The sequence below is a fragment of the Leucopleurus acutus genome, assembly GCF_964270905.1.
Source record: "Leucopleurus acutus genome assembly, chromosome: 15".
Lineage (NCBI taxonomy): Eukaryota > Metazoa > Chordata > Mammalia > Artiodactyla > Delphinidae > Leucopleurus > Leucopleurus acutus.
The window spans coordinates 52,344,456-52,370,700 of record NC_139157.1 but is presented as its reverse complement, the minus strand read 5'-3'; the positions used below and the strand labels follow the sequence as shown (position 1 = coordinate 52,370,700).

At 37.0% G+C, this 26,245-nt stretch overlaps 1 protein-coding gene across 4 annotated transcripts in view; it reads right to left on the bottom strand.

Moving 5' to 3' along the window:
• The window catches only part of ATG5 (autophagy related 5), a 119,801-nt gene extending 95,314 nt beyond the window's left edge, over window positions 1-24,487 (bottom strand). For 3 of the 4 annotated variants that reach the window (XM_082855641.1, XM_082855643.1, XM_082855644.1), the window contains exons 1-4: window positions 24,242-24,487; window positions 18,848-19,012; window positions 10,047-10,174; window positions 1,134-1,212 (exon numbers count right to left, since the gene is read on the bottom strand). In XM_082855641.1, the coding sequence (XP_082711767.1) occupies window positions 1,134-1,212; window positions 10,047-10,174; window positions 18,848-18,955 (315 nt within the window). In that variant the 5' untranslated portion in view covers window positions 18,956-19,012; window positions 24,242-24,487. Of the gene's footprint in view, window positions 1-1,133; window positions 1,213-10,046; window positions 10,175-18,847; window positions 19,013-24,236 lie in introns of all 4 variants that reach the window. The other variant, XM_082855642.1, reaches the window with a different exon arrangement.
• Between the last annotated feature and the right edge of the window lie 1,758 nt (window positions 24,488-26,245).

Below are 26,245 nucleotides of genomic sequence, written 5' to 3'. Positions count from 1 at the left end.
AAAGTCTTTTAGAGTGCATTCTACACACACACACACACACACACACACACACACACACACACACACAATCAATTACTGGAAATGCTTTTCAACGTAATGGGAAAGACCTGTTAGGCAATATGGAACCTCTACACTTATTATACTTGGAGTAGTTTTACCTTCCTACCATTCTACATTTAAATTATTATACATACAGGCAGTCCTTGTTCTTCATGGTAACTGAAACTCATGCATATTAGAACCATGTCCTCACTCTGTATGGTTCCGTGGTAACTAACATCTGTGGTAGCATGGTGCTGTGCAAAGTATATCAGTGCAAATAACAGTGAAATAAATGCAAACGCCCCACAAATCCACTTTCAGTAAAACGGAAAGGAAAGTAACTTAGGAAGACTGGGTGAGCCTTTGGGCAATGACTTTGAATAAGTGACCCTAATGGGAAAGCAAATCAGACACCTAAATGACTTCTCAAACTCTTAGCATGTCTCCCTCCCACTATATGTCACCATTTGAGAATCACTGCCTAGTGATCAATTAATAGAAGGGGTTCAATCCTTCAGCGGTACTTGCTTGTGGGGTGGAGGATGGAGAATCAGGGTGTTTAGTGAGAAAGAGTGATGAGATTTTTATAAAATAATGAGACAAAATTAGGTTACAAAAAATCTAGCCTGGACTCTTAAAAACTACAGGAATTAATATTTCTCAAAACAGACTTAAATCAAGTCTTTGTATTTCTGTCTCCTAACGCTTCTTTTCATTCCATCAAAAGAGCCTAAGAGTTACTCAGTGTTAGGTTGCCTCCTTCCCCATTCCCAAGCCCACATGCACTCAGGATTTTGTTCTTCCTATTTGAGGGTTTTTCTTAATGAATATAAATATTCCAAAATATTATAAATTTTAAACATAGTGCATCCAGCTCCAACAAAGAATAGGCACTTATACGTTAAATGTTTAAATGGTTCCGTCAAGAGTTAAGAAATTGAAAGGCATTTTATAAACACTAATGGCAGCTTAGCAAATAAAAAGTATCATGGGAAAAGCAATAAACAACTTAAAAAAAAAATTCTACTCTAAGTCTACTTACTAAGTAGTACCACAAGTGGGACAAATGGGAAATGTTATTTAAACTATACCTTAAAATGTACTGTGATGTTCCAAGGAAGAGCTGAACTTGATGCAAGAAGATCAAAGAGCAAACCAATTGGATAATGCCTAAAAATGAAAGAGTATATTTTAAGATAAAATAAATATTTAAAGTTAAACTACAACTCCAAAATAAATTTCCAGCATGTTTCAATATCAAACATCAGGGGACTTCAACTACAAATCACAGAAAGGTAATGTTTTACACAGTTACTTGCCTGGGCTAATATGGCATAGTTTCTAGGCATCGGGTGTTTTTTTTTTTTTTCTTTCTAACCATACCGTTCCCCAGGGAATCCTCAACATACATAATGAAATTGTACTAAGGCACCTTTTATCAGCCATGAGCACGGTTATGTCACAGTACTGCCACATCTAATTATCATCCAAGCATTCATATTGGGCAACCAGTTTTTTTCTGGAGGGGTGGGATAGGGAAGGTGGGAGGGAGGGAGACACAAGAGGGAGGAGTTATGGGGATATATGTATATGTATAGCTGATTCACTTTGTTATAAAGCAGAAACTAACACACCATTGTAAAGCAATTATACTGTAATAAAGATGTTAAAAAAAAACCCTCAAAATTTTAGAAAATGTTAAGAACTGAGAAGAGCACCTAAAAGAGCATGCAATCACTTATTTTGTACTTATTACTATTAACATTACAGTATATAAATTTCCAGTCTTTTCTTTATGCATACATATCTAAATATACATTAGACTTATCCTTTACAGACTGCCATAACCTGCTTTTTTCATATAACAATATGTGAACATTTTCCAAGTCACTGAATATTCTTCTGTAGCCTAATAATAAAATAATAAATTTGGGACTTCCTAAATGAGAGAACATTTCCTAATATAACCATTACTCACAGTGAAGCAAATTATTTAGTAACAAACAAGTTAATAATACAAACCTTGCAGCTTTCAGTGGACAAACCTTATTTTTTACATCCTTTTAAAGAATCTAAAGTAGCTTAATCAGTGAATCAGAATAAATAATCCTCCCAACAAAGACAAAAAGAAGACTGTCTGGTTTTATGTATAGTCCCGTTCTTTCCTATATATTAGCGAATTACTCCTAAATTTAAGAGAGGAAAACTTTGAAAATACATCTAATTTCCTTCCAAATGAGTGACCCAAATATATGACCTGATCAATATTCAAATATTAGCTAATACTATTTATGTTTGCTTACATCTACATAATATAATTGTGGAAAAATCATCAGTCATTAGAGATCATATATTTATTTAGAATGAATTTAAGATGAATGCCCTGCTAGCAAAATAAAACAGTGAGTAGTTTTAGTCATATACGTGTTGTATCTCTTAATAAAACCCTCAAACTTCTCTCTAGTCAAAAGTCAGTATCTAACACAAATCCTTCATAACTAGGAATGAATATGAAGTAAATCTTGAATTAACTAAATTACAGAATGCTTCCTTTAGGAAATTCTCTAACCAGGAAAAACTCCAGTCTCAGTTAAAAACTGAAATAAAAATATTAATTAAAAAACACAAAAATATTGCACTATAAACAAGTTATAAATTCTATCCAATTCTGATCTTTCTCTCTGACCTCTTAAAATTGCACAGGCTCTACATAATGCCCTGCACTTTTACAAATTAGACCTTTTTTAGTCTTCATGTCCCTCTGAGTTATGTGCAACTAGGTTAAGAATGAATATGGGTACTTAAACTAATAGAGCATACTGCTTTCCAAACTCGATGCAGCACTGCAGATATAATTATAGAATCCCTTTAGCAAATTATTGACCTATTGGATAGATTCACCAGTAACCTCATAAAATGACTAGCAATTCAGTGTTGTACACGTTCTCCACCATTCACAAATGGAACTATATACAAATTCTAAAGTTAAATAAAATATTATCTTAAAGTAATCTATACAGTCACATAAAATCAAGTACAACCTTAAAAATAAATAACAAGTATTTAAGTTAGAATACAATTTAAACATAAAAAGACTCAAAATAATCAGTTATTTTTTTACCCTCAATATTAAAAAAAAAAAAGGCCTGCAAGTGCACAGAATCTTGAACAAAGTAGCTAACAGCTGCTGAATGCATAAATCACAAATCCACAGAATAGTTAACCCTTGGTATACCATGAAGATCCAATGCACCCAATTTTAGGTTCTGAACTTCTTTTCTGAGCAGCTCTATTTTAAGATTAATACTTTATAACTTTTATTTTTTTTAAGATTTTTTTGATATGGACCATTTTAAAAGTCTTTACTGAATTTGTTACAATATTGCTTCTGTTTTATTTTTTTGGCCGTGAGGCATGTGGGCTCTTAGCTCCTCAACCAAGGATTAAACCCGCACCCCCTGCACTGGAAGGTGAAGTCTTATCCACTGGACCACCAGGAAAGTCCCCCCTTTTATTCTTTCTTAAAAGTCTTCCAAAAATCACAGAGAAAACTCACTTAAGAAAAAAGAAGAAAAAAACTTAGTCTGTCTAGTAACTGCCATGTGAATTCACTGGACCCTTCTACAAATCTAAGATATATTGTGGTATCTTAGTGATCCTATTTTTTTTCTCTATCTTGAAACATTTTGCTATTTCATCATTCTAGGGATTATTTCATCATTACTTATCAATTATTCCTAACTAAAAAAAAGATTAAAATAATAAGAATTTGGAAGAATAATGTTATGCCTAGAAGAAAGATATAATAATGCATTCTTCTTCCATTTTCTTACTTTGTCACCCAAAACATTATATCATATTCCAAAAAGCATAAAATAAGGATGCAGACCCCATCTTTGGAGTCTGCTTTTATCTCTCATTAATACAGCTGAAAATTCAAAATGTCTTATTTACCACCTGTATCGACAGAGGAAGATGTTACATAATTAGATAAATCAAAAGATTTTTGCAAAGAGACAGATAGCAGTACTTTAGACTTTAATGACATTGGTAAACTGATCATATAAGTGAAATCTCAGACTATGAGTCTTTAGATGATGATATCCTAGGTGAATTTTATAAAACTCAAGAACTAATGCATAAACAATGTATTTCTAAGGACATATGGCATTCTTATCCACTTAGTCATTCAAAAGAAAGGATTTCTTCATACAGTATTTCATGACTAGAACCTAGACCATTCCATTTTGCTAAAAGGATGTGGATCAGTATTCTTATCTTTAATGCCATTTGTACACTGCAAATTTACTTCACAGTAAGTGGGCAAATATTAAAGCCAGATTTGTACACAAAGATGACTGGAAGGAATTAGATGACGTAGAAATTAAAAACAATTGGACTGCTCATTCAGGATGTTTACTCATGTAATAAAGAAATTATTTTACAACAAAATCACGATCTAGGGCTTTTTAAATTTCGTAAAGTATTGCCGTTAAACGCAAGAAGAGCCAGAAGCGATGACAAGCTGGAACCTCATACAAGTCTATTTGAATGTTTGACAACTAATGAGCAGTAACTTGCATTGAGGACATTGCCCACTTCTGGTATATATATACCTTTGAAACCAGGAAAACATGGAGTGAAAATTTGAATTTCTATATTTAAATGCTTATTAAAATTTCTATAATAAAGTTGTTATATGCCATTCCTTTATACTTCTCTAAGTTATTTATAAAGTGACTTACACACACACACACATACACATACACACACACACACACACACACACACACACACACACACACACACACACACATATATTTTAAAGTTCATTGGTCTCAAATAGTAAATGATGGGCTTCCCTGGTGGTGCAGTGGTTGAGAGTCCACCTGCCGATGCAGGGGACACAGGTTTGTGCCCCAGTCCGGGAAGATCCCACATGCTGCGGAGCGGCTGGGCCTGTGAGCCATGGCTGCTGAACCTGCGCGTCCGGAGCCTGTGCTCCGCAACCGGAGAGGCCACAACAGTGAGAGGCCCGCGTACCGCAAAAAAAAAAAAGTATAGGATGATGACTTTTTCCTGATATACTAAGGGTTAGGATGGAAATTTAAGTATGATAATTTCTAAAACTTATATTTAAGATTTAAAAATATAAAAAATATTAACATAAGAGCATTCTAAATAATACAATAGCTAACAGTTATCCTGTAACAATCGTTAGAAATAAAACTAAGCCAGAAAAATTTAGGAGTAAAATAACTATTTACTTCTATCTATTGTCAAAGTATATAGACCATACGTGGATCATCAATGCAGATGCTTATGTCAGAACGATTTTGATGCAAGTATTATACTAACTCCAAACAAATACACCGCCTGAATTAACTGGTTCCAAGATTGCTTATTTCTGATGAATCTATTAATATGCAAGAAAATCTAAAAAACAGAACTGGCAAAAATTAAAAGTACTGACTTTCTCTTACACTATTATCTGATTTATGTCAAAGATTTCAAAGTACTAATTTGCACAATTCCTCTAAACAGATATTCCATGTAATTCTGTTATGAGGCTCCTAACCCGTAACACAGAAACCATGTAAGCCATAACTCTGAGTAAATTGTAATGTAGCCATTTGGCTGTTACATTGCTATTCCTGCCAATTTAACCTAAATTTAAAAGAAAAGGAAGTGGTGAGGATCTGAACCTGGAATACCGCAGAAGAGGACCAAACTGGTAAAGGTTCAATCTACCGCGCTATAAAAATTAACTGCACCGGAATATTTAGTGTTGTGTCTACTTTCACATTTTATTCATTTTCTTTCTCTTCCTTAAATTGCTCTAGCCTTTTCTAAATTCAATTCTCTAAATAAATTAACTTTTTTTTTTTTTTTGCATAAGTTGTTTCTTCTTTACCTTTTCATTACTGCTAAAATACATATACATACTGGCACATGGCATGGCAGTAACAGATACGCTTTGAGGTCAGCCAAGGGTGCTCATTCTAGTCTAAACATCTGCAGTTAGATAGCAAACCAGTATTTTAAGATCAGTATTGAAAGGAATCTTCCCTATATACTAGAGAACTATTGTCCCACTCCATTTCACTGAAATAAATGCATCCTATTCATAAGTTTGCTACATTAGTGATTCACTGAAAACAGGATTACATTCTAATGAATAAGGGTTTAACTCAAATGTAAACCAAAGTAATTTAATGATTACAATCTATTTTGCGTTACTCTGTCTATAGTACAAACACAGACAATTACAGGCCAGTGCTGTTTCTCAGCTTTCTAAGCCTATTCTTATGGATGGAAAAGTACAGAAATAACCAACTAAAGGGATACTACATGTATAAAATGCTAAGTCAACCACATTTCAAAAAATCTAGTTTACAGAATAATTTATAAAATTCTAAAAATGCACAACCTTAGAAAAATGACTGGACATAAGAGAAGAGCCTGCACAATATTTACAATTAAGATGTTTAAATTACTTTGTTAAAATTTACTTTTGAAATCACATAGGTGCAGTATTAAATTCTGGGTCACTGTATTATGCCTACATTTAAGATCAACATCAGTATTTGCTGCCTTTTTTTTTTTAATTCCAAAGGTAGTTTCAACATTTTCAACAACCAGTCCTGAAAATAAGTCAATTTACACAAAATAATAATATCCTTGTAGAGACACTTGTTTTACAGTTGACAAAGAACATTTTTCTAAATTTTGTACCTGGACGCCTAAGATCTAACTAGCATTAGGGTATACTAACAAAGTATTCTTCAGAAGAACCAAGAACTTTTCTCTTAAGATAAGCCTAATATAAAAGTAACAAATACAAATTTTGAACACTTGAGTTATGGTAACAAGAAACTTTATCCCTTAAAATGCAATGGTAGAGCACCCTCTGCTGACTAATCAACTCAAATCACTCTTTAAAAAGAGATCCTTAATTTGAATTAAGATCAGCACTTTCCATTTCCCATACAATTTTTAAAAGCACTAATCAGATAAGGCCTCCTTGGCATCTCTCTACAAATCAACAACATATTAAGTATTCATTATGTGCATACCACTGTTCTTAAATACTTTTCTATTCTAATATAGACAAATTAACATAAGTAATTAGAACATACAGAATCAGAGAAAACAACAACTAAGAAAGAGAGTATCAGCATGTATGGTAGAAAGAGCCCTCAAAATATGGTCCTGCTTGCTCATTTGAGTAAGTTATTTATTTGAGCCCCAGTTTTCTCAATTAAAAAAACAGACTTATTTAGATTCATTTTTTCATTCAACAAACATTTATGTAGCACCTCTTACAAGCTACTGCTTAAGGTACAGAGCACCTGCTCAAGCATCTCACAGATGATTAAATATTTGTAATAATAATTAATATGAATAGGAGAAAGGGTTACAGAGAGAGAAGGAATATCAATTTATGCTTTCTTCCTTCTTTTATGAATTGTCTAAACTGGTGTTTGATTTCCTTTCTCACTTGAATTTACTTAAAACTCCAAAGAATCAAGTATAAGGCAGATATTATCATCCTACTGAAATAAATGCTCCTCTATGCTTAAGACATATTTATGGTCTCAAAAGTCCAAGTCCTACAAAGCTTCAGTGGTAGCTGCTTCCCTACAATGATTATCCTATCCTATGAAGCCCCTGCTTAAATGCCAGATAGATATTGACAGCCTATTTCCAGGAAGATAACTCTTATCACACAAGAGAAAATTGCTATTGTTGGGAGCAAAGAGAGAAAAGATCAGAACTTAGCCCAGAGGTCCTAAATTCTATTCATGCCTCGATAAGTTATTCATTCCTCAAATATATGGAATACCTAACACTACAGGAAAAGCTGTATCAAAAGCCATTAAATACAATGAGTGTACAGCAAGACACAGCTATGAAAGTGGTATCATGCATAAAAAGCTTATGCTAACACCCCAAAAACTAAAATGAAGATATGTGAACACAACTGCTTTCACATAAGCTCTCTAAAAGGAAAAATAATTTCACTCTTTAATAAAAGACTTTCAGAAGGGATAAATAATGACAAAGTAGGAACACGTCTCTTGAAGCCAAAATCATCACTCTGTCGTAACAGGGAGGAATGAGTCCAAATGTTGTTTACTGATATCATATATAGAATACAAACCTACAGAAGACAAATCATAGCAAATACAAAAATAATCACCACACAAGATAAATTAAAACGGCAGCTGAAAGATGATGACTTAATAATCATTTACTATAAAAGCTAAATTGAGGTTTCCCATCTTTTCCAGAGTTTCTCAACTGGGGGTGGTTTTGCACCCCTTGCCCCAGGACATTTAGCAACATTTTTACAATCACAACTGAAGGGCATGCAACTGGCAATAGTGGGTAGAGACGAGGGCTGCTGCTAAAAACACTACAACATACAGAGTAGCTCTCCCACAGCAAAGAATTATCTGGGTCCAAAATGTCAGTAGGGCCCTTGTTGAGAACCCATGCTTTACAATGATAAAACTGAAAAGCCCACTGTCAGTCACATGAGTTCTTAAGGGAATCTATAACTAATACACATAAAGCAATACAATTTCAACATCCATCTATAATACAGATAGAACTGTCAAGAACACAGAGATATCCTATTGCTGCTACTCACCCACAATCTTTCCCCCTCCTTCCTCTCCCTCTACTCTCCTGATCCTTGCTCCTCTTATACTTCTTCTAAGCCACCTTCCCATTCCAAAACCTCCAATTCTTCTGAGAAATAAAAAGAAACAGAAAACATTGACTTATCTATGCTGCCAGAGGTCTAGAACTATTCAAGAGTCATAATGAGTCTGATAATGTGACTATGAAGCTCAGCATTCTGTTTTGACTAAATAATGAACGTTATACAAAAAAAAAAAAGAAAAGAAAAAAAAGGTTAGTTATGTGACCCATAACTCAATACAAGATATCACCTTGCATGTCTCTAAATCATTAAGAGAAATCTACCCACTCTTGGAAATTCATCAGCACAAGGTGAGTTCTAAAAGTTCACTCCTTGTTTCTAAGTAATCCTTGGATTCAGGTCAGCTGCACTTATTACACACCTACTAGCTTCCTTTTATTTGCTTTAAGTCTCTTTTAAAACTCTTCATTTTTTATTATTCCCAGATTCAAAGAGCAAGTCCATTATTAAACTATTTACATTTTTCATATTTCACTTAAAGCTCGACTCAGCCTGTATCTTTCTCATTCAACTACATCTATATGGCAGCATTTCAACACCTATATCTCAGCATATCTTGAGTCATTTTTTAACATTCTTCTCCCTGTAATTTCTTCAATTTCATTAAATATTTTTGGAAGCACAATGACCAAAGCTCCCAGTAACAGAGGAAGTACAAAATTACATCATCTATACATGGATAAGCCCAGATTTATGTGTCTGAAAAGGTATTTATTTTAAATGTTTCTGAAAAAATGGTATTCCGATATACTACCAAAATTATTTTTCACACAAAAAGGAAATCAATATAATTTAAATACTAAACCAAGGCTAAACAACATGTGCTTACAGCACAGTGGTCAACTATATATGACAATCAGTTTAAAAGATGCCCCTTTAGGTAATCATGTGTATATAAAGTTCTGTTTATAAAGATTTTAGAGATAGAAACAAAACTGAATAGTGTCACAGAGTGACTTATTCATAAGGGCATTTTAAATATACGTTTAAAAAAAATAAAAAACAAAAACTCCATAACCAAATATACTATTATTATGCCGTATAAAAAAATCTATTGATGAAAATATACAAATCTGTCCAGTCTCCCATGCATCCAAATAGAAGACAGAAATATTGCCAATAAAATATTCCAGCATTGGTTTAAAATTCACTGTATTATAGAGCTAGACTAGTGATTTCTTGTATAGAACTTTTAAAAAACTGCTTCAAGGCACTATACCTTCTTAAAGCTAGTATATACTCAACGCTTAATAATGCAGAAAAATTCACTCACCATTTCAGTGGTGTGCCTTCATATTCAAACCATATCTCACTAATGTCTTCTTGTCTCATAACCTTCTGAAAGTGCTTTTTCACTTTGTCAGTTACCAACGTCAAATAACTTACTCTTGGCAAAAGCAACTGAAATGAAAATTTGTAAACCATATTTATTTACTATTTTTTCAAAAAGAAATATACTAAATAGGTTTTTTAATATATTTTGAATATTCTGAAAAACAACCATTTTCTTTGCATTATTTTGAATATTCCACACAATGTCAACTGCTTTTTATAGAAAATCAAAGGCTAAAGGCTAAGATGTTTTAAAATTTCTTATGAGGTCATTACTTATGTATAGCTTATAAGATAAATGCCTGGAATAATAAACAACACAAGTCTATGTGCAATCTTTCTGTAATACTTTTTTCCAAATAAAAATACAACGCAATCAGATGTCATACTATTTAGGATACTTATTAGTTCTATCAAATTTAACTTAAAAATTAATATGATTCACCTGAGTTAATTCAACTTCTGAGAAGATAATCAACTCAGTCTAATGTACACCTTGACTTATCAATCAGGACTTCTCAATTGGTCCATCACATTTTGATAATCTACTGTGTACTGGCTTAGTTGCAGTGAAGAACACCAAGACAAGGACATAATCTATCCTTTTCTATGAGGCTAAAATAAAGTGGAGGCTAAAAACAAAACAAAATAAAGAAAATTCATAAAAAGTACTTACAAAAATACTTCACGGCAGCAATAGAAAGAACTTTGAAGGTGGAATAGAAATTTTCATTTGATAAACAGTGAAGCCTACTATGATACCATTAATGGCATGATGAAAAACAGTACTTGAGGAATATTCTAGCCATTGTATGTAAAAATTGCAATAAGGTAAGATTCTAGATAGGAAATCTGTTAAGGAAATATTACATGAGATGAGAAAGAAGGAATGGAAAAGTGGGGGAGGTCTGGAAGTCAGAACAGATTTTTGTGATTACTAATGAAGAAATCTCAAGGAAAGAGGTAAGTTAGATGACTGACTTTTGAGCTACACATTTAAATATTTAAATGCAATGAAGTACAAGCTTAGAGTATAATGCTGGTAGACTGATGATCCTCCCACTGTCAATCAACTCCCTCAATCTATCCTTATGGAGGCTGGACCTACTTGGACTCTGGAGAGAGAAAAGTCTGGAAAGGAACACTGAGGTTGGTAAAGCCTCAACTGGAATAGTATGAAGGCTGTCAGCGTTTTTCCCCTAGGAAAGGTACCGAGAAAGAAAACATAAAAGAGCAAGAATTTATTTAAAGAACCTACAAGTAGATAAAAGGAGGAAACTGGCAAAAATTCATGTATTTTCCTCCTTTGCAGCAGACTCTCCAGCCATTTCTTGTTTTCCTAAGCTTCTGTCTTCTTTTGCTGGTAAAACTGTTTTGTTACTCTCTTTCAGCTTCTTCTGTGAGTGTAACTCTGCATCAATTTTCATGCTGCTTATTCAAGGTTATGTCTTTTGATCAGTAAATTAAGTAGAATTATGTAGCAGGCTGGGAAATATATACAAAGAGAAATACTCTGGTTAAAGGGACTCTGATACTTAATCACTGAAGATCAAGGTAACAGGCCCGTTAGGTAAGGGAACATGACAGTAGTCCTAGGAGCTACAGGGTACAGGGGTATGGGCAGTAGTTGGCATGCTCCAGTATGGAATAAAAGGTACTAATACTAGGAACAAGGTGTTGGATAGCTGTGTGGATTCAACAGAACATAAGTTCCTCTTTTATAAAGAAACAACTAGAATGTGATTAGGGAAGGAAAAAAAAAGGAAACTAATACTATGTATAAGGAAAAGCACTAGCTGTTTTACAGGCAGAATTATTATCACCTCTATTTTACATACAGCTTAAATAACTTGCCAAAACCATATTCTATTAAATAAATGGCAAAGAAATGATTCATTAGAGTCAGAAATGACAGAATCAAGTACAGAAGTATCATGGACAGTCTCTAAGAAATTAAAATAGCACGGTAAGTTAGCCATTTTTAAAAAATAAATAAGTATGGTCTATTAGTCCAATAGTTCTATGTTAGTAAGTCAAGGACTTTAATTTAAAATGTCTGTTGGGCATTGCATAGCTATCTATTCTGTAGAGAATGATATTACCCTATGGAGATCATAGGAAGGAAGATATATCAGGACTAAATGAGTATGGATATCAACTCCTGATTTTGGAAAGAGCTGTACTACATGCATAGGGTTCAACCAAATATGCTGAAAAATTCACAAATGATTTTCATGAAACAAAAACTTATTTACAATAAGGAATGAAGAACATTAGAATGTAAGCTCCAGTAAGACAGGGGTTTTCATCTGTTTTGTTCACTGCTAACTAACATTCCCAATGCCCAATATCGTGCCTGCTTCATAGCAGGCATACAATAAATATTTGCTGAATGAATCGGAGATGCAAAAGGTTAAGTGGGACAAAAGGTCAAAAGTGATAAATTGTAAAAGAATGCTCATTCTTCAGACAGAAGGTACACTAAAATGTAGCTGGAATCTTCTGTCCTAAATTAGCCTGTGTGAGTAATCAGTAACTAACATAAATATCTATACATAGTAGCACTAAGAAATAACTAGAGTAGGTATAGATACTTTATCTAGTAAATATTTAAATAGGTAAAAAGGGAAAGAAAATAACAGCAAAAAGACATCACCCTGCCTTCTACATCCAGATTGTATCACATAAGGTTTTTCTTTGGTGTATCAAATTGGTTTACTTCAAGTTCATTTTTAAAAATTGTGGTAAAATATACCTAGTGTTAAATTTACCAGGTTAACCATTTTAAGAGTATAGTTCAGTGGCATTAAGTACATCCACACTGCTGTGCAACTATCACCACTGTCCATCTCCGGAACTTTTCATCATCCCAAACTCAAACGCTGTACCTATTAAACAGTAATTCCGGGGGCTTCCCTGGTGGCGCAGTGGTTGGGAGTCCGCCTGCCGATGCAGGGGACGCGGGTTCGCGCCCCGGTCCGGGAGGATCCCACATGCCGCGGAGTGGCTGGGCCCGTGGGCCATGGCTGCTGGGCCTGCGCGTCCGGAGCCTGTGCTCCGCAAAGGGAGAGGCCACGACAGTGAGAGGCCCGCATACCGCAAAAAAAAAAAAAAAAAAAAACAGTAATTCCCCCGTTCTCCTCTTCCCCCCGGCCCTTTATAATCACTTTTTTACTTTCTGTCTCTTTGAATTAGACCATTCTAGGTACCTCATCTAAATGGAATCATAAAATATTTGTCCTTTTGTGTCTGGCTTATTTCACTTTGATTAATGTCTTCAAGGTTCTTTAAGTTCTTTTAATACAAAAAGGATTAACCCCCCAGGGGACACTGTCCACTACGTGGACTCTGTCATTCCCTTATTCCTCATTCAGCACTGTCAAGTACTCAGTATGACACAAGTGATTCATTTTTTTTTCTGTACAGCTTATAAGTAATACATGTTTTACATAGTTGTATAGATTACTTGTGTTTCAGAAAAAAAGTGCCCGTAATATTATTTGTTTACACCAAATCCTATTTTGTCCAACCATTTTCAATTATAAAATTAGAGATTCACTTATCTAAAAACAAAAACAGAATTAAAATACACTAGAATTCTGTCCCATTTCAATGTGTGAGGCATCACACTAGGTGATGAGGATAGAGCACTGAATGAGACAAAGAATTCTTCCTCTCATGGAGCTTACAGGCTTGAGAGGCAGACAGTAAAAACAAAATTACAAATATGATGAATGCAAAGAGGAAGTAAAGAACGTTATAGGAGCAAGTAGCAAAGAAATTTAACCCAACCTCGGAGCTCAGGGAAGCCTTGACAGGAAGTCAATTTTAAGGCAAGGGTCAAAAGGGAAACAGGAATGAACCAAACATGCGTTGGTGTGGATGTCTGGGTGTGAGTAGTGGTGGGCGATACTGCTGCTCATTCCAGCAGAGGGAACTGCAAGAAGGCATGGCGTGAATACAAAAGGGCAAAGACTGGCACGTGAGGAATTATAAGAAGTTGAATACAACAGGACTGTAGAGGTTTAGGACAGAATAATACTGAAGAAGCAAGGGACCAGATCATGAAGAGCCTTGCAAACTATATTAAGGATCCTAAAGACAATGAAAAGCCACTAAAGGTTTCTAGCTGGCAGGTGACAATGTCAGATACGTGTTCTGAAAAGATGACTCCAACTGCAGACTGGAAAATGGAAAGAGGGCAAGACTGAAACCAGGGAAATTAGTTAATACTATACAATACACTAGTTTTTTGTTGTTGTTGTTGTTTTATAAATTTATTTATTTATTTGGCTGAGTTGGGTCTTCGTTGCTATGCACAGGGGCGAGAGGGGGCTACTCTGTTGCGGTGCGCAAGTTTCTCATTGCGGTGGCTTCTCTCATTGTGGAGCACGGGCTCTAGGCACGCGGGCTTCAGTAGTTGTGGCATGCGGGCTCAGTAGTTGTGGCTCGCGGGCTCTAGAGCGCAGGCTCAGTAGTTGTGGCACATGGGCTTAGTTGCTCCGCAGCATGTGGGACCTTCGCAGACCGGGGCTGGAACCCGTGTCCCCCGCATTGGTAGGTGGATCCTTAACCACTGGGCCACCAGGGAAGTCCCAATACACTAGTTTTTAAATGGTGGCCTGAACTAGGCTGTATCAGTGGGTATGAAAGGAATCAGAAAAGCGTGAAATATTTGAGATGTAAAATCAGATGGACTAAGTTATGAATTAATGTCAGGGATACGGGAGAAGGAAGTATCAAAGCATGAGTCCCATATTAATTACTGTAAGAGTAATTAATTAGCTGGATGATAAAACAGGAAGGGAAGATGGCAGATAATCAGGTTTTCTGGAGTAAAGATGATGAGTCCAGTTTCCAACTCACTCAGTTTGAGTTCCTTCAAGACATCTAAGTGAGGTTATCCAGCAGAAAGACATATAGGTCTGGAGCTCAGGAGAAAAATCCTGGGGAGCTGTCAATATAAAAATGTTCAACAAAGACATAAAAATGGAGTGAAAGCTCTGGGGGGGGGGGAACAGTGAAGTGGAAAAAGAAAAAAAAAGGCAAAGCCCCAACGAATGCCAACAAGCAAAAGAGGTCCCCTGGCAAAGGGGACCACAGAAGCAAAACCAGGAATGAGGCACTGCAGAGCAATGGAGAAAACAGCCAATGACATCAAATAGTGCTGAGAGATCAAGCAAATGAAAGGTCAAAAACAGACTCTAGGTCTGGTAAAAAACAAACAAACAAAAAAAAAGATGTCATTAGTGACAGTGACAAGAACAGTTCTGTTGGAGTAGGGTGAAATATGATTACAGTGAAGTAAGTGATGGGAGATGGGAAGGAAGCAATGAGTACAGACAGTCTTTTTAATAAGTCTGGCTGTGAAGGAAAAGCAAGCAGTTGAAAGGAGGATGGGGTCAACAGAGGGCTGTTTTAGGATAGATAGGATTTGAGACAATATAAATACTGCAAAGAAGAAGTCAGTAGACAGAAAAATTTGAAAGTAAAGTAAATAGAGAAGCAGGAGATGGGATCCAGAACACAGATGGAAGGCTGGGCCTTGTCTAGGAAGAAAGCACACCTCTTCCATTAAAACAGGAGAGAGGAGAAGTAAAAATATGTTGAGTGCAGATATGTTGTTTTACAGACTTGGTGGCAGAAAGTTAAGGAAGGTCCTATTGTATGGTTTCTATTTCCTTTGTGAAGTAGAAAGTGAGGTCACCTGTCAAGAAAGATGAGGTCAGGACTCAGAGAAATAGTCCTAGCGGAGAAGAACAGAGACAGCTAACTAAGGAAACATAAAAGGAATGCTGGGAAATGTTTAGGGTCCACTCAAATCGATGACCACATATCTGTGTGATTTCCTCTGGTAACAAGTCACAAACTATGAATGCAATTTAGTATGTATGTTTCATACTGGATAATCTAAATGAAAAGCAACAGTTCAAATGAATATAACAGAAACAACAAAAACAGAAAAGTTGCCTATTTTCCTTCCTAATACTCCCTGTAAAATAAGATGTAATTCTCAATGATATACATATAGGATGATGGCTGAAAGATTTATACAGAGCCAACAAATAGACAGGAATATGTCTAACATTAACATGCTTTTCCAATGGAAACAGGAAATTCCAGAAGACTATATGAATAATAATTTATAAATTTGGTACAAGTGGATATTTTTAAATCTAGTTTCTAAGAAATAAGCTATAAACATTAATAAAAATAAACTACATTCCCTTTCACCCATCCTTCCTGCACCTCCACGTGAACGTGAATGGACTCTTCAACCCTTGGTGACAACCCTGTTATGTTACCTCACCTGAACTTTGAGAATGTCTGGGAAAGAGGTCTACTGGCTCTCAGGCTATGATATTTTCATCTCATTTCATCCAGAATCTTTAAAACATTATCATTATTATAACTCAAAGCAATTAAAAAATACATTCAAGTTTAATTTACAACCAAGAGACAGGTGAACTAAAATCATGTTGGCACTAAAATGCTCATCTATAATAATTCTAAGGGTAACCACTGCTAGTGGTTTTGTATATTGTCTTTCTTATACTTAAGCACGTATGTGTTTATTAAGTATGTATGTATTTAAAGAACAAAATCTGAATTATGCTGCATGGTTTTAAAATCCAGTTCTTTGTTTAATATTTATTATATGCCTATCACCCAATATTCTGCAAAAACATAATCACAATGACTATGTAAGAGTTTCTTTTGGGGGAAGAATTAGGAAGAATTCAAGAAAAAAATCAATTACTATTAGACAAAACAATCCTCTTCCTCCAACAGTTATCCCCTGTTACTCTTTGCCATTTTTAATTCGATTAGGAACAGACAGAAAACAACTTACCCTCTAGTTCTCACAACGGTCTTTTCATATTTAAACAGATTCATATATAAGGAAGGAAAAATGTTATATTCTTTACTTGGATTTTTTTTTTAACTGCAGAAAGTGTGTCAAACATCATACTCTGATTTAAAAGTAAACAGTCTTAAATTATATATTTCTTAGTTTATGCCACTTTGACCAACTGGACACATATACTCTTTTGTTTAGATACTATCAGAAAGCTACCCAAAGTTAAAAGTTTTCATTAAAATAGCAAAAGCTAGTTTGGAAACAAACATAAATGATATCCTAACCCATGCTACAGGGGGAGAAGAGGAAAAATACATCTAACAAATGAAATGTCTCTAAAAATAAACTATGATCACACTTCATTTTTAACTATGGAAGTTCTTCTAAAGGCAGAAAATTGTTGAGGTTTCCAAAGTTAAAACGACTCAAATTTATAAATATAATCAGCTACGACTACCTAAATACTAGTACAAAAGACTGCCCAATTTCTCTGAAATTATCATTCATTAAGAAAACCCAGAGAAGTTAAAACAAACCCCTAACATGGGTGTGGAGAGGCTTTCATGCACTGAGTATCTACCATTTGCACGACCTATGCCAGATTCGAGAATGTGCAGAGAAAAATGCAAGTTCCTCTACCCCAAAATTTAGTGAATGGGCCCCTGAAGGAGCTTCCTCCAGCAGTCTGACTTCCCACAGCTGGAGAAGGCTGTGGAATACTGCTGCCTCTCCAACAGACAGGAATAAAGCCACGCGCAAGCATTACTTAAGTGAAACAAGAGGACTTCCCTGGTGGCGCAGTGGTTAAGATCTGCCTGCCAATGCAGGGGACACGGGTTCGAGCCCTGGTCCGGGAAGATTCCACATGCCACGGAGCAACTAAGCCCGTGTGCCACAACTACTGAGCCTGAGCTCTAGAGCTCGCGGGCCACAACTACTGAAGTCCTCACACTTAAAGCCCGTGCTCCGCTACAAGAGAAGCCACTGCAATGAGAAGCCAGTGCGCCGCAATGAAAAGAAGCCCCCGCTCACCGCAACTAGAGAAAGCCTGTGCGCAGGAACGAAGACCCAATGCAGCCCCAAAAATTAATTTTTTTAAAAAGTGAAACAAGAAATAATCCAGAACCACAGATACATTTCCACTTCTCCAGATCCTCCTGAGTAAACAATATTATGTGTATCTGAGATGAAAAGAAAAAACCTAAAATAACAATTGAGAATGTCTTTGCCTACTAGGGACTATTCAGTAAAAAGGCAAGATACTATTATCTCTGACTGACAGATGCTTATGTTTGGATCATATATATGCAGTTAGAAAAGAAAAAAAAGCAGACTAAAATCAGAAGATAATTGATACTTTTTTTTTTAGAACAGATAATACACTAACTCAAACCTACAAGCCTATATACAGTGATTTATGTTATTAAACAATATATTTCATATAATCTATATTAGCTCATGAACATATGAAGTCACACACACATTCATATGTTCACTCAGCTTGCAAAAGGAATTTAAATAGTTGCTTTGAACCACCTAAATACAAAAGAATCAAGTCTGAACCTAGCATTTTCAAAATACCTTCCTGTTAAAAAACCACACATAACTTATGATTCATTATCATATACTATATATGCATAAGAAAAAGAAAGTCAAGAAGGTCCCACATCAACACAACAGTGGTTTTTGCCTCTGAGTAGTAGGATGAGAGGTAATTCTTATTTCCTTCTTTTCGTAGATCTGTCTCCTAATTTTTTCCCACAATAAGCACATACTAATTGTATACAAAATGTTGAAAAACAGCCTCCAGGTTCTTAGAGCTTTATTTACAAAAATGGACAAAGTTATGGTATCCCATTTGCCACCATCAACATACTTACATAATATGGTTCTGCCTCCCGTTCAGTTATCTCATCCTGATAGAGGGTGAAGCAAGTTGGAATTCGTCCAAACCACACATCTCGAAGCACATCTTTGTCATCTGTCATTCTTCCAGTGGTTAAAGCAGTACATATAGGCTAAATTCTTTTCCAGCCAAAGCCAAACTGAAAATAAAACAGAGTATTAGATCCTTGCAGGTATAAATGAACCTGCTCCAAAACAAAGAAAGATTATAGGAAAAAAAGAATGCATACAGATTATTCACTTCAAAAAACTCCGTGATGGGCATTCTTTAGAATGAATGCAAAAATCAGTACAACAAATTCTAAATGTGGAGCTATTATTTATTTAAAGAGATCACGGAAGTAACCATTTCAAAATTACATATACAACTAATGAACCACAGCCAAAGTGAAATTATACTTGCATCATTCTCTCAAGCCCCAAAAGTCTACCGCTTATCTAAAGTGAACTCTTCACCTATAACTTCTCTGTGTCTCAGTTTTCTCATCTGTAAAATGGGAATAACAGCATTGACCACATAAGATAGATATGAAAATTAAACTAATACATGTAGAACACTTAGAACAATGCCTATAACACAGTACTATAAAATTTATTTATCATCATAATTTATAGAACCAACCAGAGCATGTCTCAAAAAATGTTCAAAAGTCAAAGACTTTAAGAACTTAGAATAATCAAAAGCATTATTTAGTGTAAACTGGAATTATGAGAGTAAAGGAAAATAACTAAAAATTATACACTGAACACTGCTAATAACATTCAATAGAGAGTCAATAAATATTTGATCATCTGATATGCCCAGCTCTGTGGCAGGTGCTGAGGGCATACAAGATGATGATGATGATGGTGGTGATAACAACTTTTTTAAAACCTCAGGCATTGCCTAGAAGGTATTATTTACAAATCTGCTAAACATACCATGCACTTTCATGTCCTTTGCACGGCTTTGCTCATGCCGGTGGTTCCTTACCCTAAAGTAGCCTTCCCCACCTCGCCTTCCAACTTACACATCATTCAGGACACTGCTCAAAATAGCCTTTCTTCTGTGCATGAATCAGACAGAACCTCTGTTACCTCACTGTGCCTTTACTTTTCCTCTACTACAGCAGGATTTCCAATCTCATATTTTTTCCATCATACCAGACTTACTGCCAAACATCCCTTCCAATTCCAAAATGTCCACGGTTATAACTAAATGTTACTTGTGAGAGCTTTCATAATGCAGGAGGGGAAGAAGTTAAATATTAACAGAACGTATAGTGCTCAGGGAAGAATCTTAAAAGATATTGAACTTGAAGAATGGGTAGAATATGGACAGACAAAAAGAAGACAAATATTCCAAGCAAGGCAAAATAGCATCAGCAAAGGCAGGAAGTGGCAGGCGCAGTATGTGTACCAACTTTTAAGGAAACTGTGTGTTGGGAGGAGTAGTAGATAATGAAAGAGCTGAGCTGTGACACGTTTTACTATCATACCTGATCCTAGGTAAGTCACTTTACTTCACTAAGTCTAAATTTCCTTACCTGTAAAAGTCGCCAGGTTGTTCTAGAAAAAAAAAAAAAGTCTATAAAGTATTTGACATGGTAATGGACACAGCATGTGCTGAGAAATAAAAGCAATTATTATTCTTTTAATGTCAAATTTGTAAATATAAAATGTAACTGGATCATGAAGTACACCAAATAGAAAATTGTGGGTTTTCAATTTCATCCAACAAGCCTACAAAGGTTTTATAATGGTGAAACAAAAACAATTATCTGGTAGCAGTGCACAAAGGGGGATCCAGAGCCAGAGAGAGGCTAGCCAGGAAGCAATTTCAGCAACTAAGGCATATAATGAGTGCCTGACCTAGACTGGTAGCAGTGGATTGATGAGAGACAGGAGGGCTTTCCAAGGAAGAATGAATAGAAGTTGGTAAAAAGACTGGCTGAGGGACAAAGAACAAGGACAGAGAAGATTTAAATGCTTACAGCAGGCTATACAGTAAAGTAGTTAAGGGGTTTTGAAATCAGACTGACATGGGTTTCAACCCTGACTTCCACATATAAGCTGTATGTCCTTGGACAACAAACCTGACATCTCTAAACCTCATATCTATAAACTGAAGATAATTCTAATTTCACAGGGTTGTTGGGTATTTAGCACCTAGTAACCAACCACTGGAAAAATGGTAAATGTATTTAATACATGGTTTCCCTGTGTTTCCATGGCCCCTCTGCTTGAATACCCTTTGCCCCTTCTCTTGGCCAACTCTTAATCCTCTTTTAAGAGTCAGCTTAACATTAACTCCTTGGGAAGCGTTCCACTAAGCACACTATAATCTAATTACTTCTGTTATTATATCTTTATTGTTATACGGTATAACAATGAATTGCAGCTGTGTATCTTATCTGTCTCTTGCCCTCCCCACACTGACCTGTCAGTTCCTTGACAGCAGAAACTGAGTCATATATACCTTTGTATCCAGGATGTTAGCATAATCAGCACATAATAGGCTCTGGAATTTTTGTTAAACAACTGGAAAATATATAAATAAATAAAATGTGTAAATCCAAAAGTTGTACTAGCTACTTAAACTTTTCCACCTAAACTCTTTCCTAAATCTGTACAATCACACTTCACATTCAGCAAATTTCACTATTTTTCCCTCTCATACATATACAACGATATCAACACCATGCATCCAACTTGAAGGCAATGTTTTGGAAGAATAGAAATCCCAACCCATGATGCAGTCTACTAGAAGTAAGCTTCCTGAGGGCAGGGACTACCTCTTGACTGCTGTATTCTCAGCATCTAATTCATGGCCTGGAAAAGAGGCAGGTGCCCAACCAACAACACTCAGCAAACAGCACAGTGAGTATGATAAAAATATTGGGCTGGTCAAAAAGTTCGTTTGGGTTTTTCCGTAACCTGTTACAGAAACCTGAATGAACTTTTTGGCCAACCCAATATAATGCACAATTAACAGTCCCTTTTACACTACAAACCAAGAAAGGCTAACCTATTACCTGAAGCTGTTTTGCTGACAAAATCCCCAACTACTCATAAATTACTTAAAATATCAAATACCTACTAGTAGTAGTAAATTTGTAAACATCTAAAATATATATGCTGGCTGGTCTCCCTTTAAATTCATGAACACTGACCTCAAAAGTGGGCTCTGAGTATTGCCCAGTATTCTCATACTTCCCTAGTCCATTTATTCTTCCACTGTCCTAAATCAACTCCCCCTCCTGAAAATTTCCTCCTTTTCTCCTTCCTCACTCTCTCTCAGCTAATGACCTGGCTTTCTATTTCCTTCTATCTGGTTACTGAGGATCACTGGTTCTGAACAGGGGTTTTAAGGAACAGCCCCACCTCCACCCTGGGGGATAGGTCATAACTCCCTCCAATCTCCAAATGCTGAAGTGCCCCACGGTCCTTGAACTCTGCCTTTGGAGATCTCTCAGAGCTTTAAATATCACTTACGCATTAACAATTCCCACATTTACATCTTCAGCCTAGACTTCTGAACTCCAGTTTCATATATACTACTGTCTACTGACATTTCATTTGAAAATTCATTTTTGAAACTGAAAATGATTGCAGATCTTCCTCCCTCCTCTCCCTATTACTCTGTGATCTTCCCCAAATCACTGAGTGGTAATTCCATTCTTTAGCGTCTCAGGCCATAAATCTGGGAGTCATCCATGACCCCTCTTCACACTTGATGGCTCTAGCTTAGATATAAATCTAGAATCTGGCCATTTCTCACCACCTCCACTCTTAACACACTGATCCAAGTCACCTTGACCTTTAACCCAGATAAATGCAATGGCCTACCAACAGAGGTCTCAACGTTTCTGCCCTTGCTGCAGAGAGACAACAAAGTAATCAGAAAAATCCTTTAAAACAGAAGTCAGATCAGTTCACGCCTTGACTCAAAACCCCACCATCTCATTCAAAGTAAAAACTAAAGTCTTACAAGGTGTTAGCAGGCCCTATATGACCCGACCCCACTCTGACCTGCTTATCTACTTCTCTCCGCAACTTGCTCCCCCAGTTCCAGCCAAACTCGCTGATGTGCTCCCGCCTCAGGGACTTTGTGGTTGCTCTGATGGCCCTCTCCACTACATCCACGGGCACCCTTCTTTATCACTATTAGGTCTCTGCTCAAATGTCATCTTTTCTAAGGCCACCACTATAATTTCCCATGCATGCTACCAGCACTCCCCATTCCCCTTCATTACTTATTTTTTCTCCATAGCACTTTTCACTACCTGACACATATTTTAATTAATTTTTAAATTAATGTCTCCCCCCTCAATCCTCAAAGTGAACTTCATGATGGCAGGGGTTTTTATTGTCTTCCTCACTGTTTACTGTTTTGTTTACTTTTTGTTCAGTGCCTGGCACATAAGTAGCACTTAGTATCTGTTAAATTAATAAAGTGAACCTACACTTGAAGCTTGTACCTTATTCTAAAAACTCTTAACCATATAGTACCATTCTGTTCACTTTCCCCAATTTTAATCAGCATACATTTGAGGATCAAAGCACCTACTTAAATCCAATATAAAATTCTAAAATTTCCCTCCACTGCTACCCTCAGCCCAACATCTTTACTTTCAAATTCAAAATTCAACCAACAACTCCCTTTATGGAAAACACAAAATAAGTCCGTTCAGATCCAAGTACACACAGTCCCAAAGACTGAAATTTATCAAGTAAACTCCGGAAGGCCTTGGAAATTCAGTGCTGTTTGATAGCCTCTGGGTTCTGATTCTTGCTGAAAACATGCTGTGCCTCCCCATCCCTCAGAAAAATCTAGAACCAGTCCACTTTCCCTAGGTTCCCCAAGTTCAGGTGTGACTTGAAAATAATCCAAACTATAAAGTATGTGAAAGTGCTCTGCCAAGGGAAAATGGCTTTGTTGGCACTAAATATTATTATTAAAATGAGACAATGAATGCGTCTGAGAAGATAAATTGGGGAGAAACCCCACCGCTTTCGGATAGAATCGAACTTGCTGTAAAAATAACTATGATCTAAATAACTAACTATTCCACGAAAAATGGAGGTCCCGAACTAAACTCTAGAGCCTGCGACGAGACCCAAGCTTCCCACCTTAGTAAGGAACAGACGTATTCCCCGAAAGACCGCGCAGGCTACACCCTCCAGCCGGCACTAGGGCTCCGAGGTCGGCGCTCGGCCAACACCACCTCCCCCGGAGGAACCACCTTCACCCGCCACCACCTCCCGGGGGAGCGCTCCTCTCGCCGCACACGCCCCCCTCCTTCTTACCACACCTACCCAGCACTTCCCCAACCCTCTTCCTCCGGGCACTTCCTCACACTGGGGTGACAGACACACACATACCCTACCAGAAGCTCAGGCTTCTCCTCCGCCTTCCTGCAACGGTGAGGACGCTCGGGTCTCGGGCTCTGGCTGGGCGGCGGCGGAGAGCGCCAGACACACAGTCCCGCAGAGGTGCACCAGACTGGATTCCAGCTGGCCCGCGCAGCCGCAGAAGGCACCAGCGCGGAGGTCGGAGTCGAACCCTGCTGCACTTCCGCCCTCCCGTATCCAGCGAAGACAGCCTGCAGCGCCGCGGAGCTCTGGAAGCCCACCGCAAGTGCAGTCACCCTCGGCGCCCGGAGATGACGTCACGGGGCCCCACGTGGCCCGCACTCCGCCCTCCCAGTTCGGCCCAACCCCGTGAGGAGGCTGGAGCCGCGCTTGAGCATGCGTGGACAGAGCAGAGAGCGTGAAGGTTCGGTCAGACCCCTGGCAAGTTCCCCGCTTCTACCCTCTTCCGAGAGTCCTGTGCTTTTGGCATAGTCATTGTTGTTTAGTGAGGTTAATATAACAGTTCCGTGAGAACAGAGAGTTTTACAAATAATGAGTCACTGCGTCACTAGAGCTTCATCGCAGCATCCCTGTCCTGGCTTCACACAGTAAAATTAATAAAACGTTGGTTTTCAAGGTGTTTTCATATCTATTTTCTCATTTGATCTTCTCCACTTTGTCAGAGCCACAGAACGGATTAAGAGCCGCATTTAACAAAAGACTAAAATACTTGAATACTGAAGCCCAGCCATCCCTCCAATTGTAAGTACCTATGTCTTCCTGTTGGTGAAAATGACAAGCAATTAGTCAATTTACTCCTAAAAAGTGTTTGCATTAGGTCTATCCAGAAGTCTTAGCAGGCATTTAGCGTTTTTCTCTTCATTACACATGGCTTTCAACATAATGCTATGCATGCCAAGTGAATACTACTGTGCTGAGACTCGATAGGTTCCTGATAAGTGGGAAGACTAGGAAAATCCTAGTATTAGCCACAGGATCCTTTTTAGAGGAAGAATCTTCTAGGAATTCCCTGGCTGTCCAGTGGTTAGGACTCCACGCTTTCACTGCCTGAGGGCGTGTGTTCAATCCCTGGTCGGGGAACTAAGATCCCACAGGCCCGTGCAGCGCAGCCAAAAAAAAACAAAACAAAACTTATTGGAGGTTGTCTAGCCCAATGATTTTCCAGTGGTGAATCACAACTCATTGGTGAGTCATCAAATCAAGTTAGTGGGTCATGACTAGCAATTTTTAAGTTAAAAAAAATAAAAAATATTGGCATGCTTCACACATACTAAAGGTAAATACTGTTTCCTGAAGTTTTTACTTTAGTATGTACATGGTTTACACTGTGTAGGAATGTGAAATACATTTCTTGATATGGGTAACAGTCAAAAAAAATTGAAAGCCACAGTCCAGTCCACTCCACTTACTTAATGCAGAAATCCTCTCTATAGCGTCCCCAACAGACAGCCATTAGCCTCTGTAAAAAAGCTCTTGGGATAAAGTTGCCCCCACTTCCCAAAGGTAGGCAAAACTAAATGGAATTTACTCTGAAATGTATCGAAAAAATTAGGTGGATGGACGAATGGCTAGAGGGATGGATAAATATGTGATAATGCAAGTACAGTAAAATGTTAATGGTAGAATCTAGGTGGTGAGAATATGGGTGTTCACTGTAAAATTCTTTCAACTTTGCTGTTATGCTTGAAGTTTTTCCTAATAAAATGTTTGGGGAGGGGGCAGAGAAACGATTTATGGAGAACCCTAATGGGTAGAAAGTGATTATATTGAGCTAAAATCCAGCTTCTTGTAACCTTTAAAAATTGACCCTGTTTATTTACTTCCTCCCCTTGTCCCTCCTCTACCCCACCCCCAACCTACAATAGAAACAGCTAACCCTTGTTCTAATAGACAGCACTTCAGCTATGAAAAGATATGCCTCATAACCCACTCAGGATAAACACTGTCAGTTCTTTCAGCCATTCTTCACATGACATATCTCTCCTCTGGATATGGTCCAGTTGTTGTACTCTTTCCCA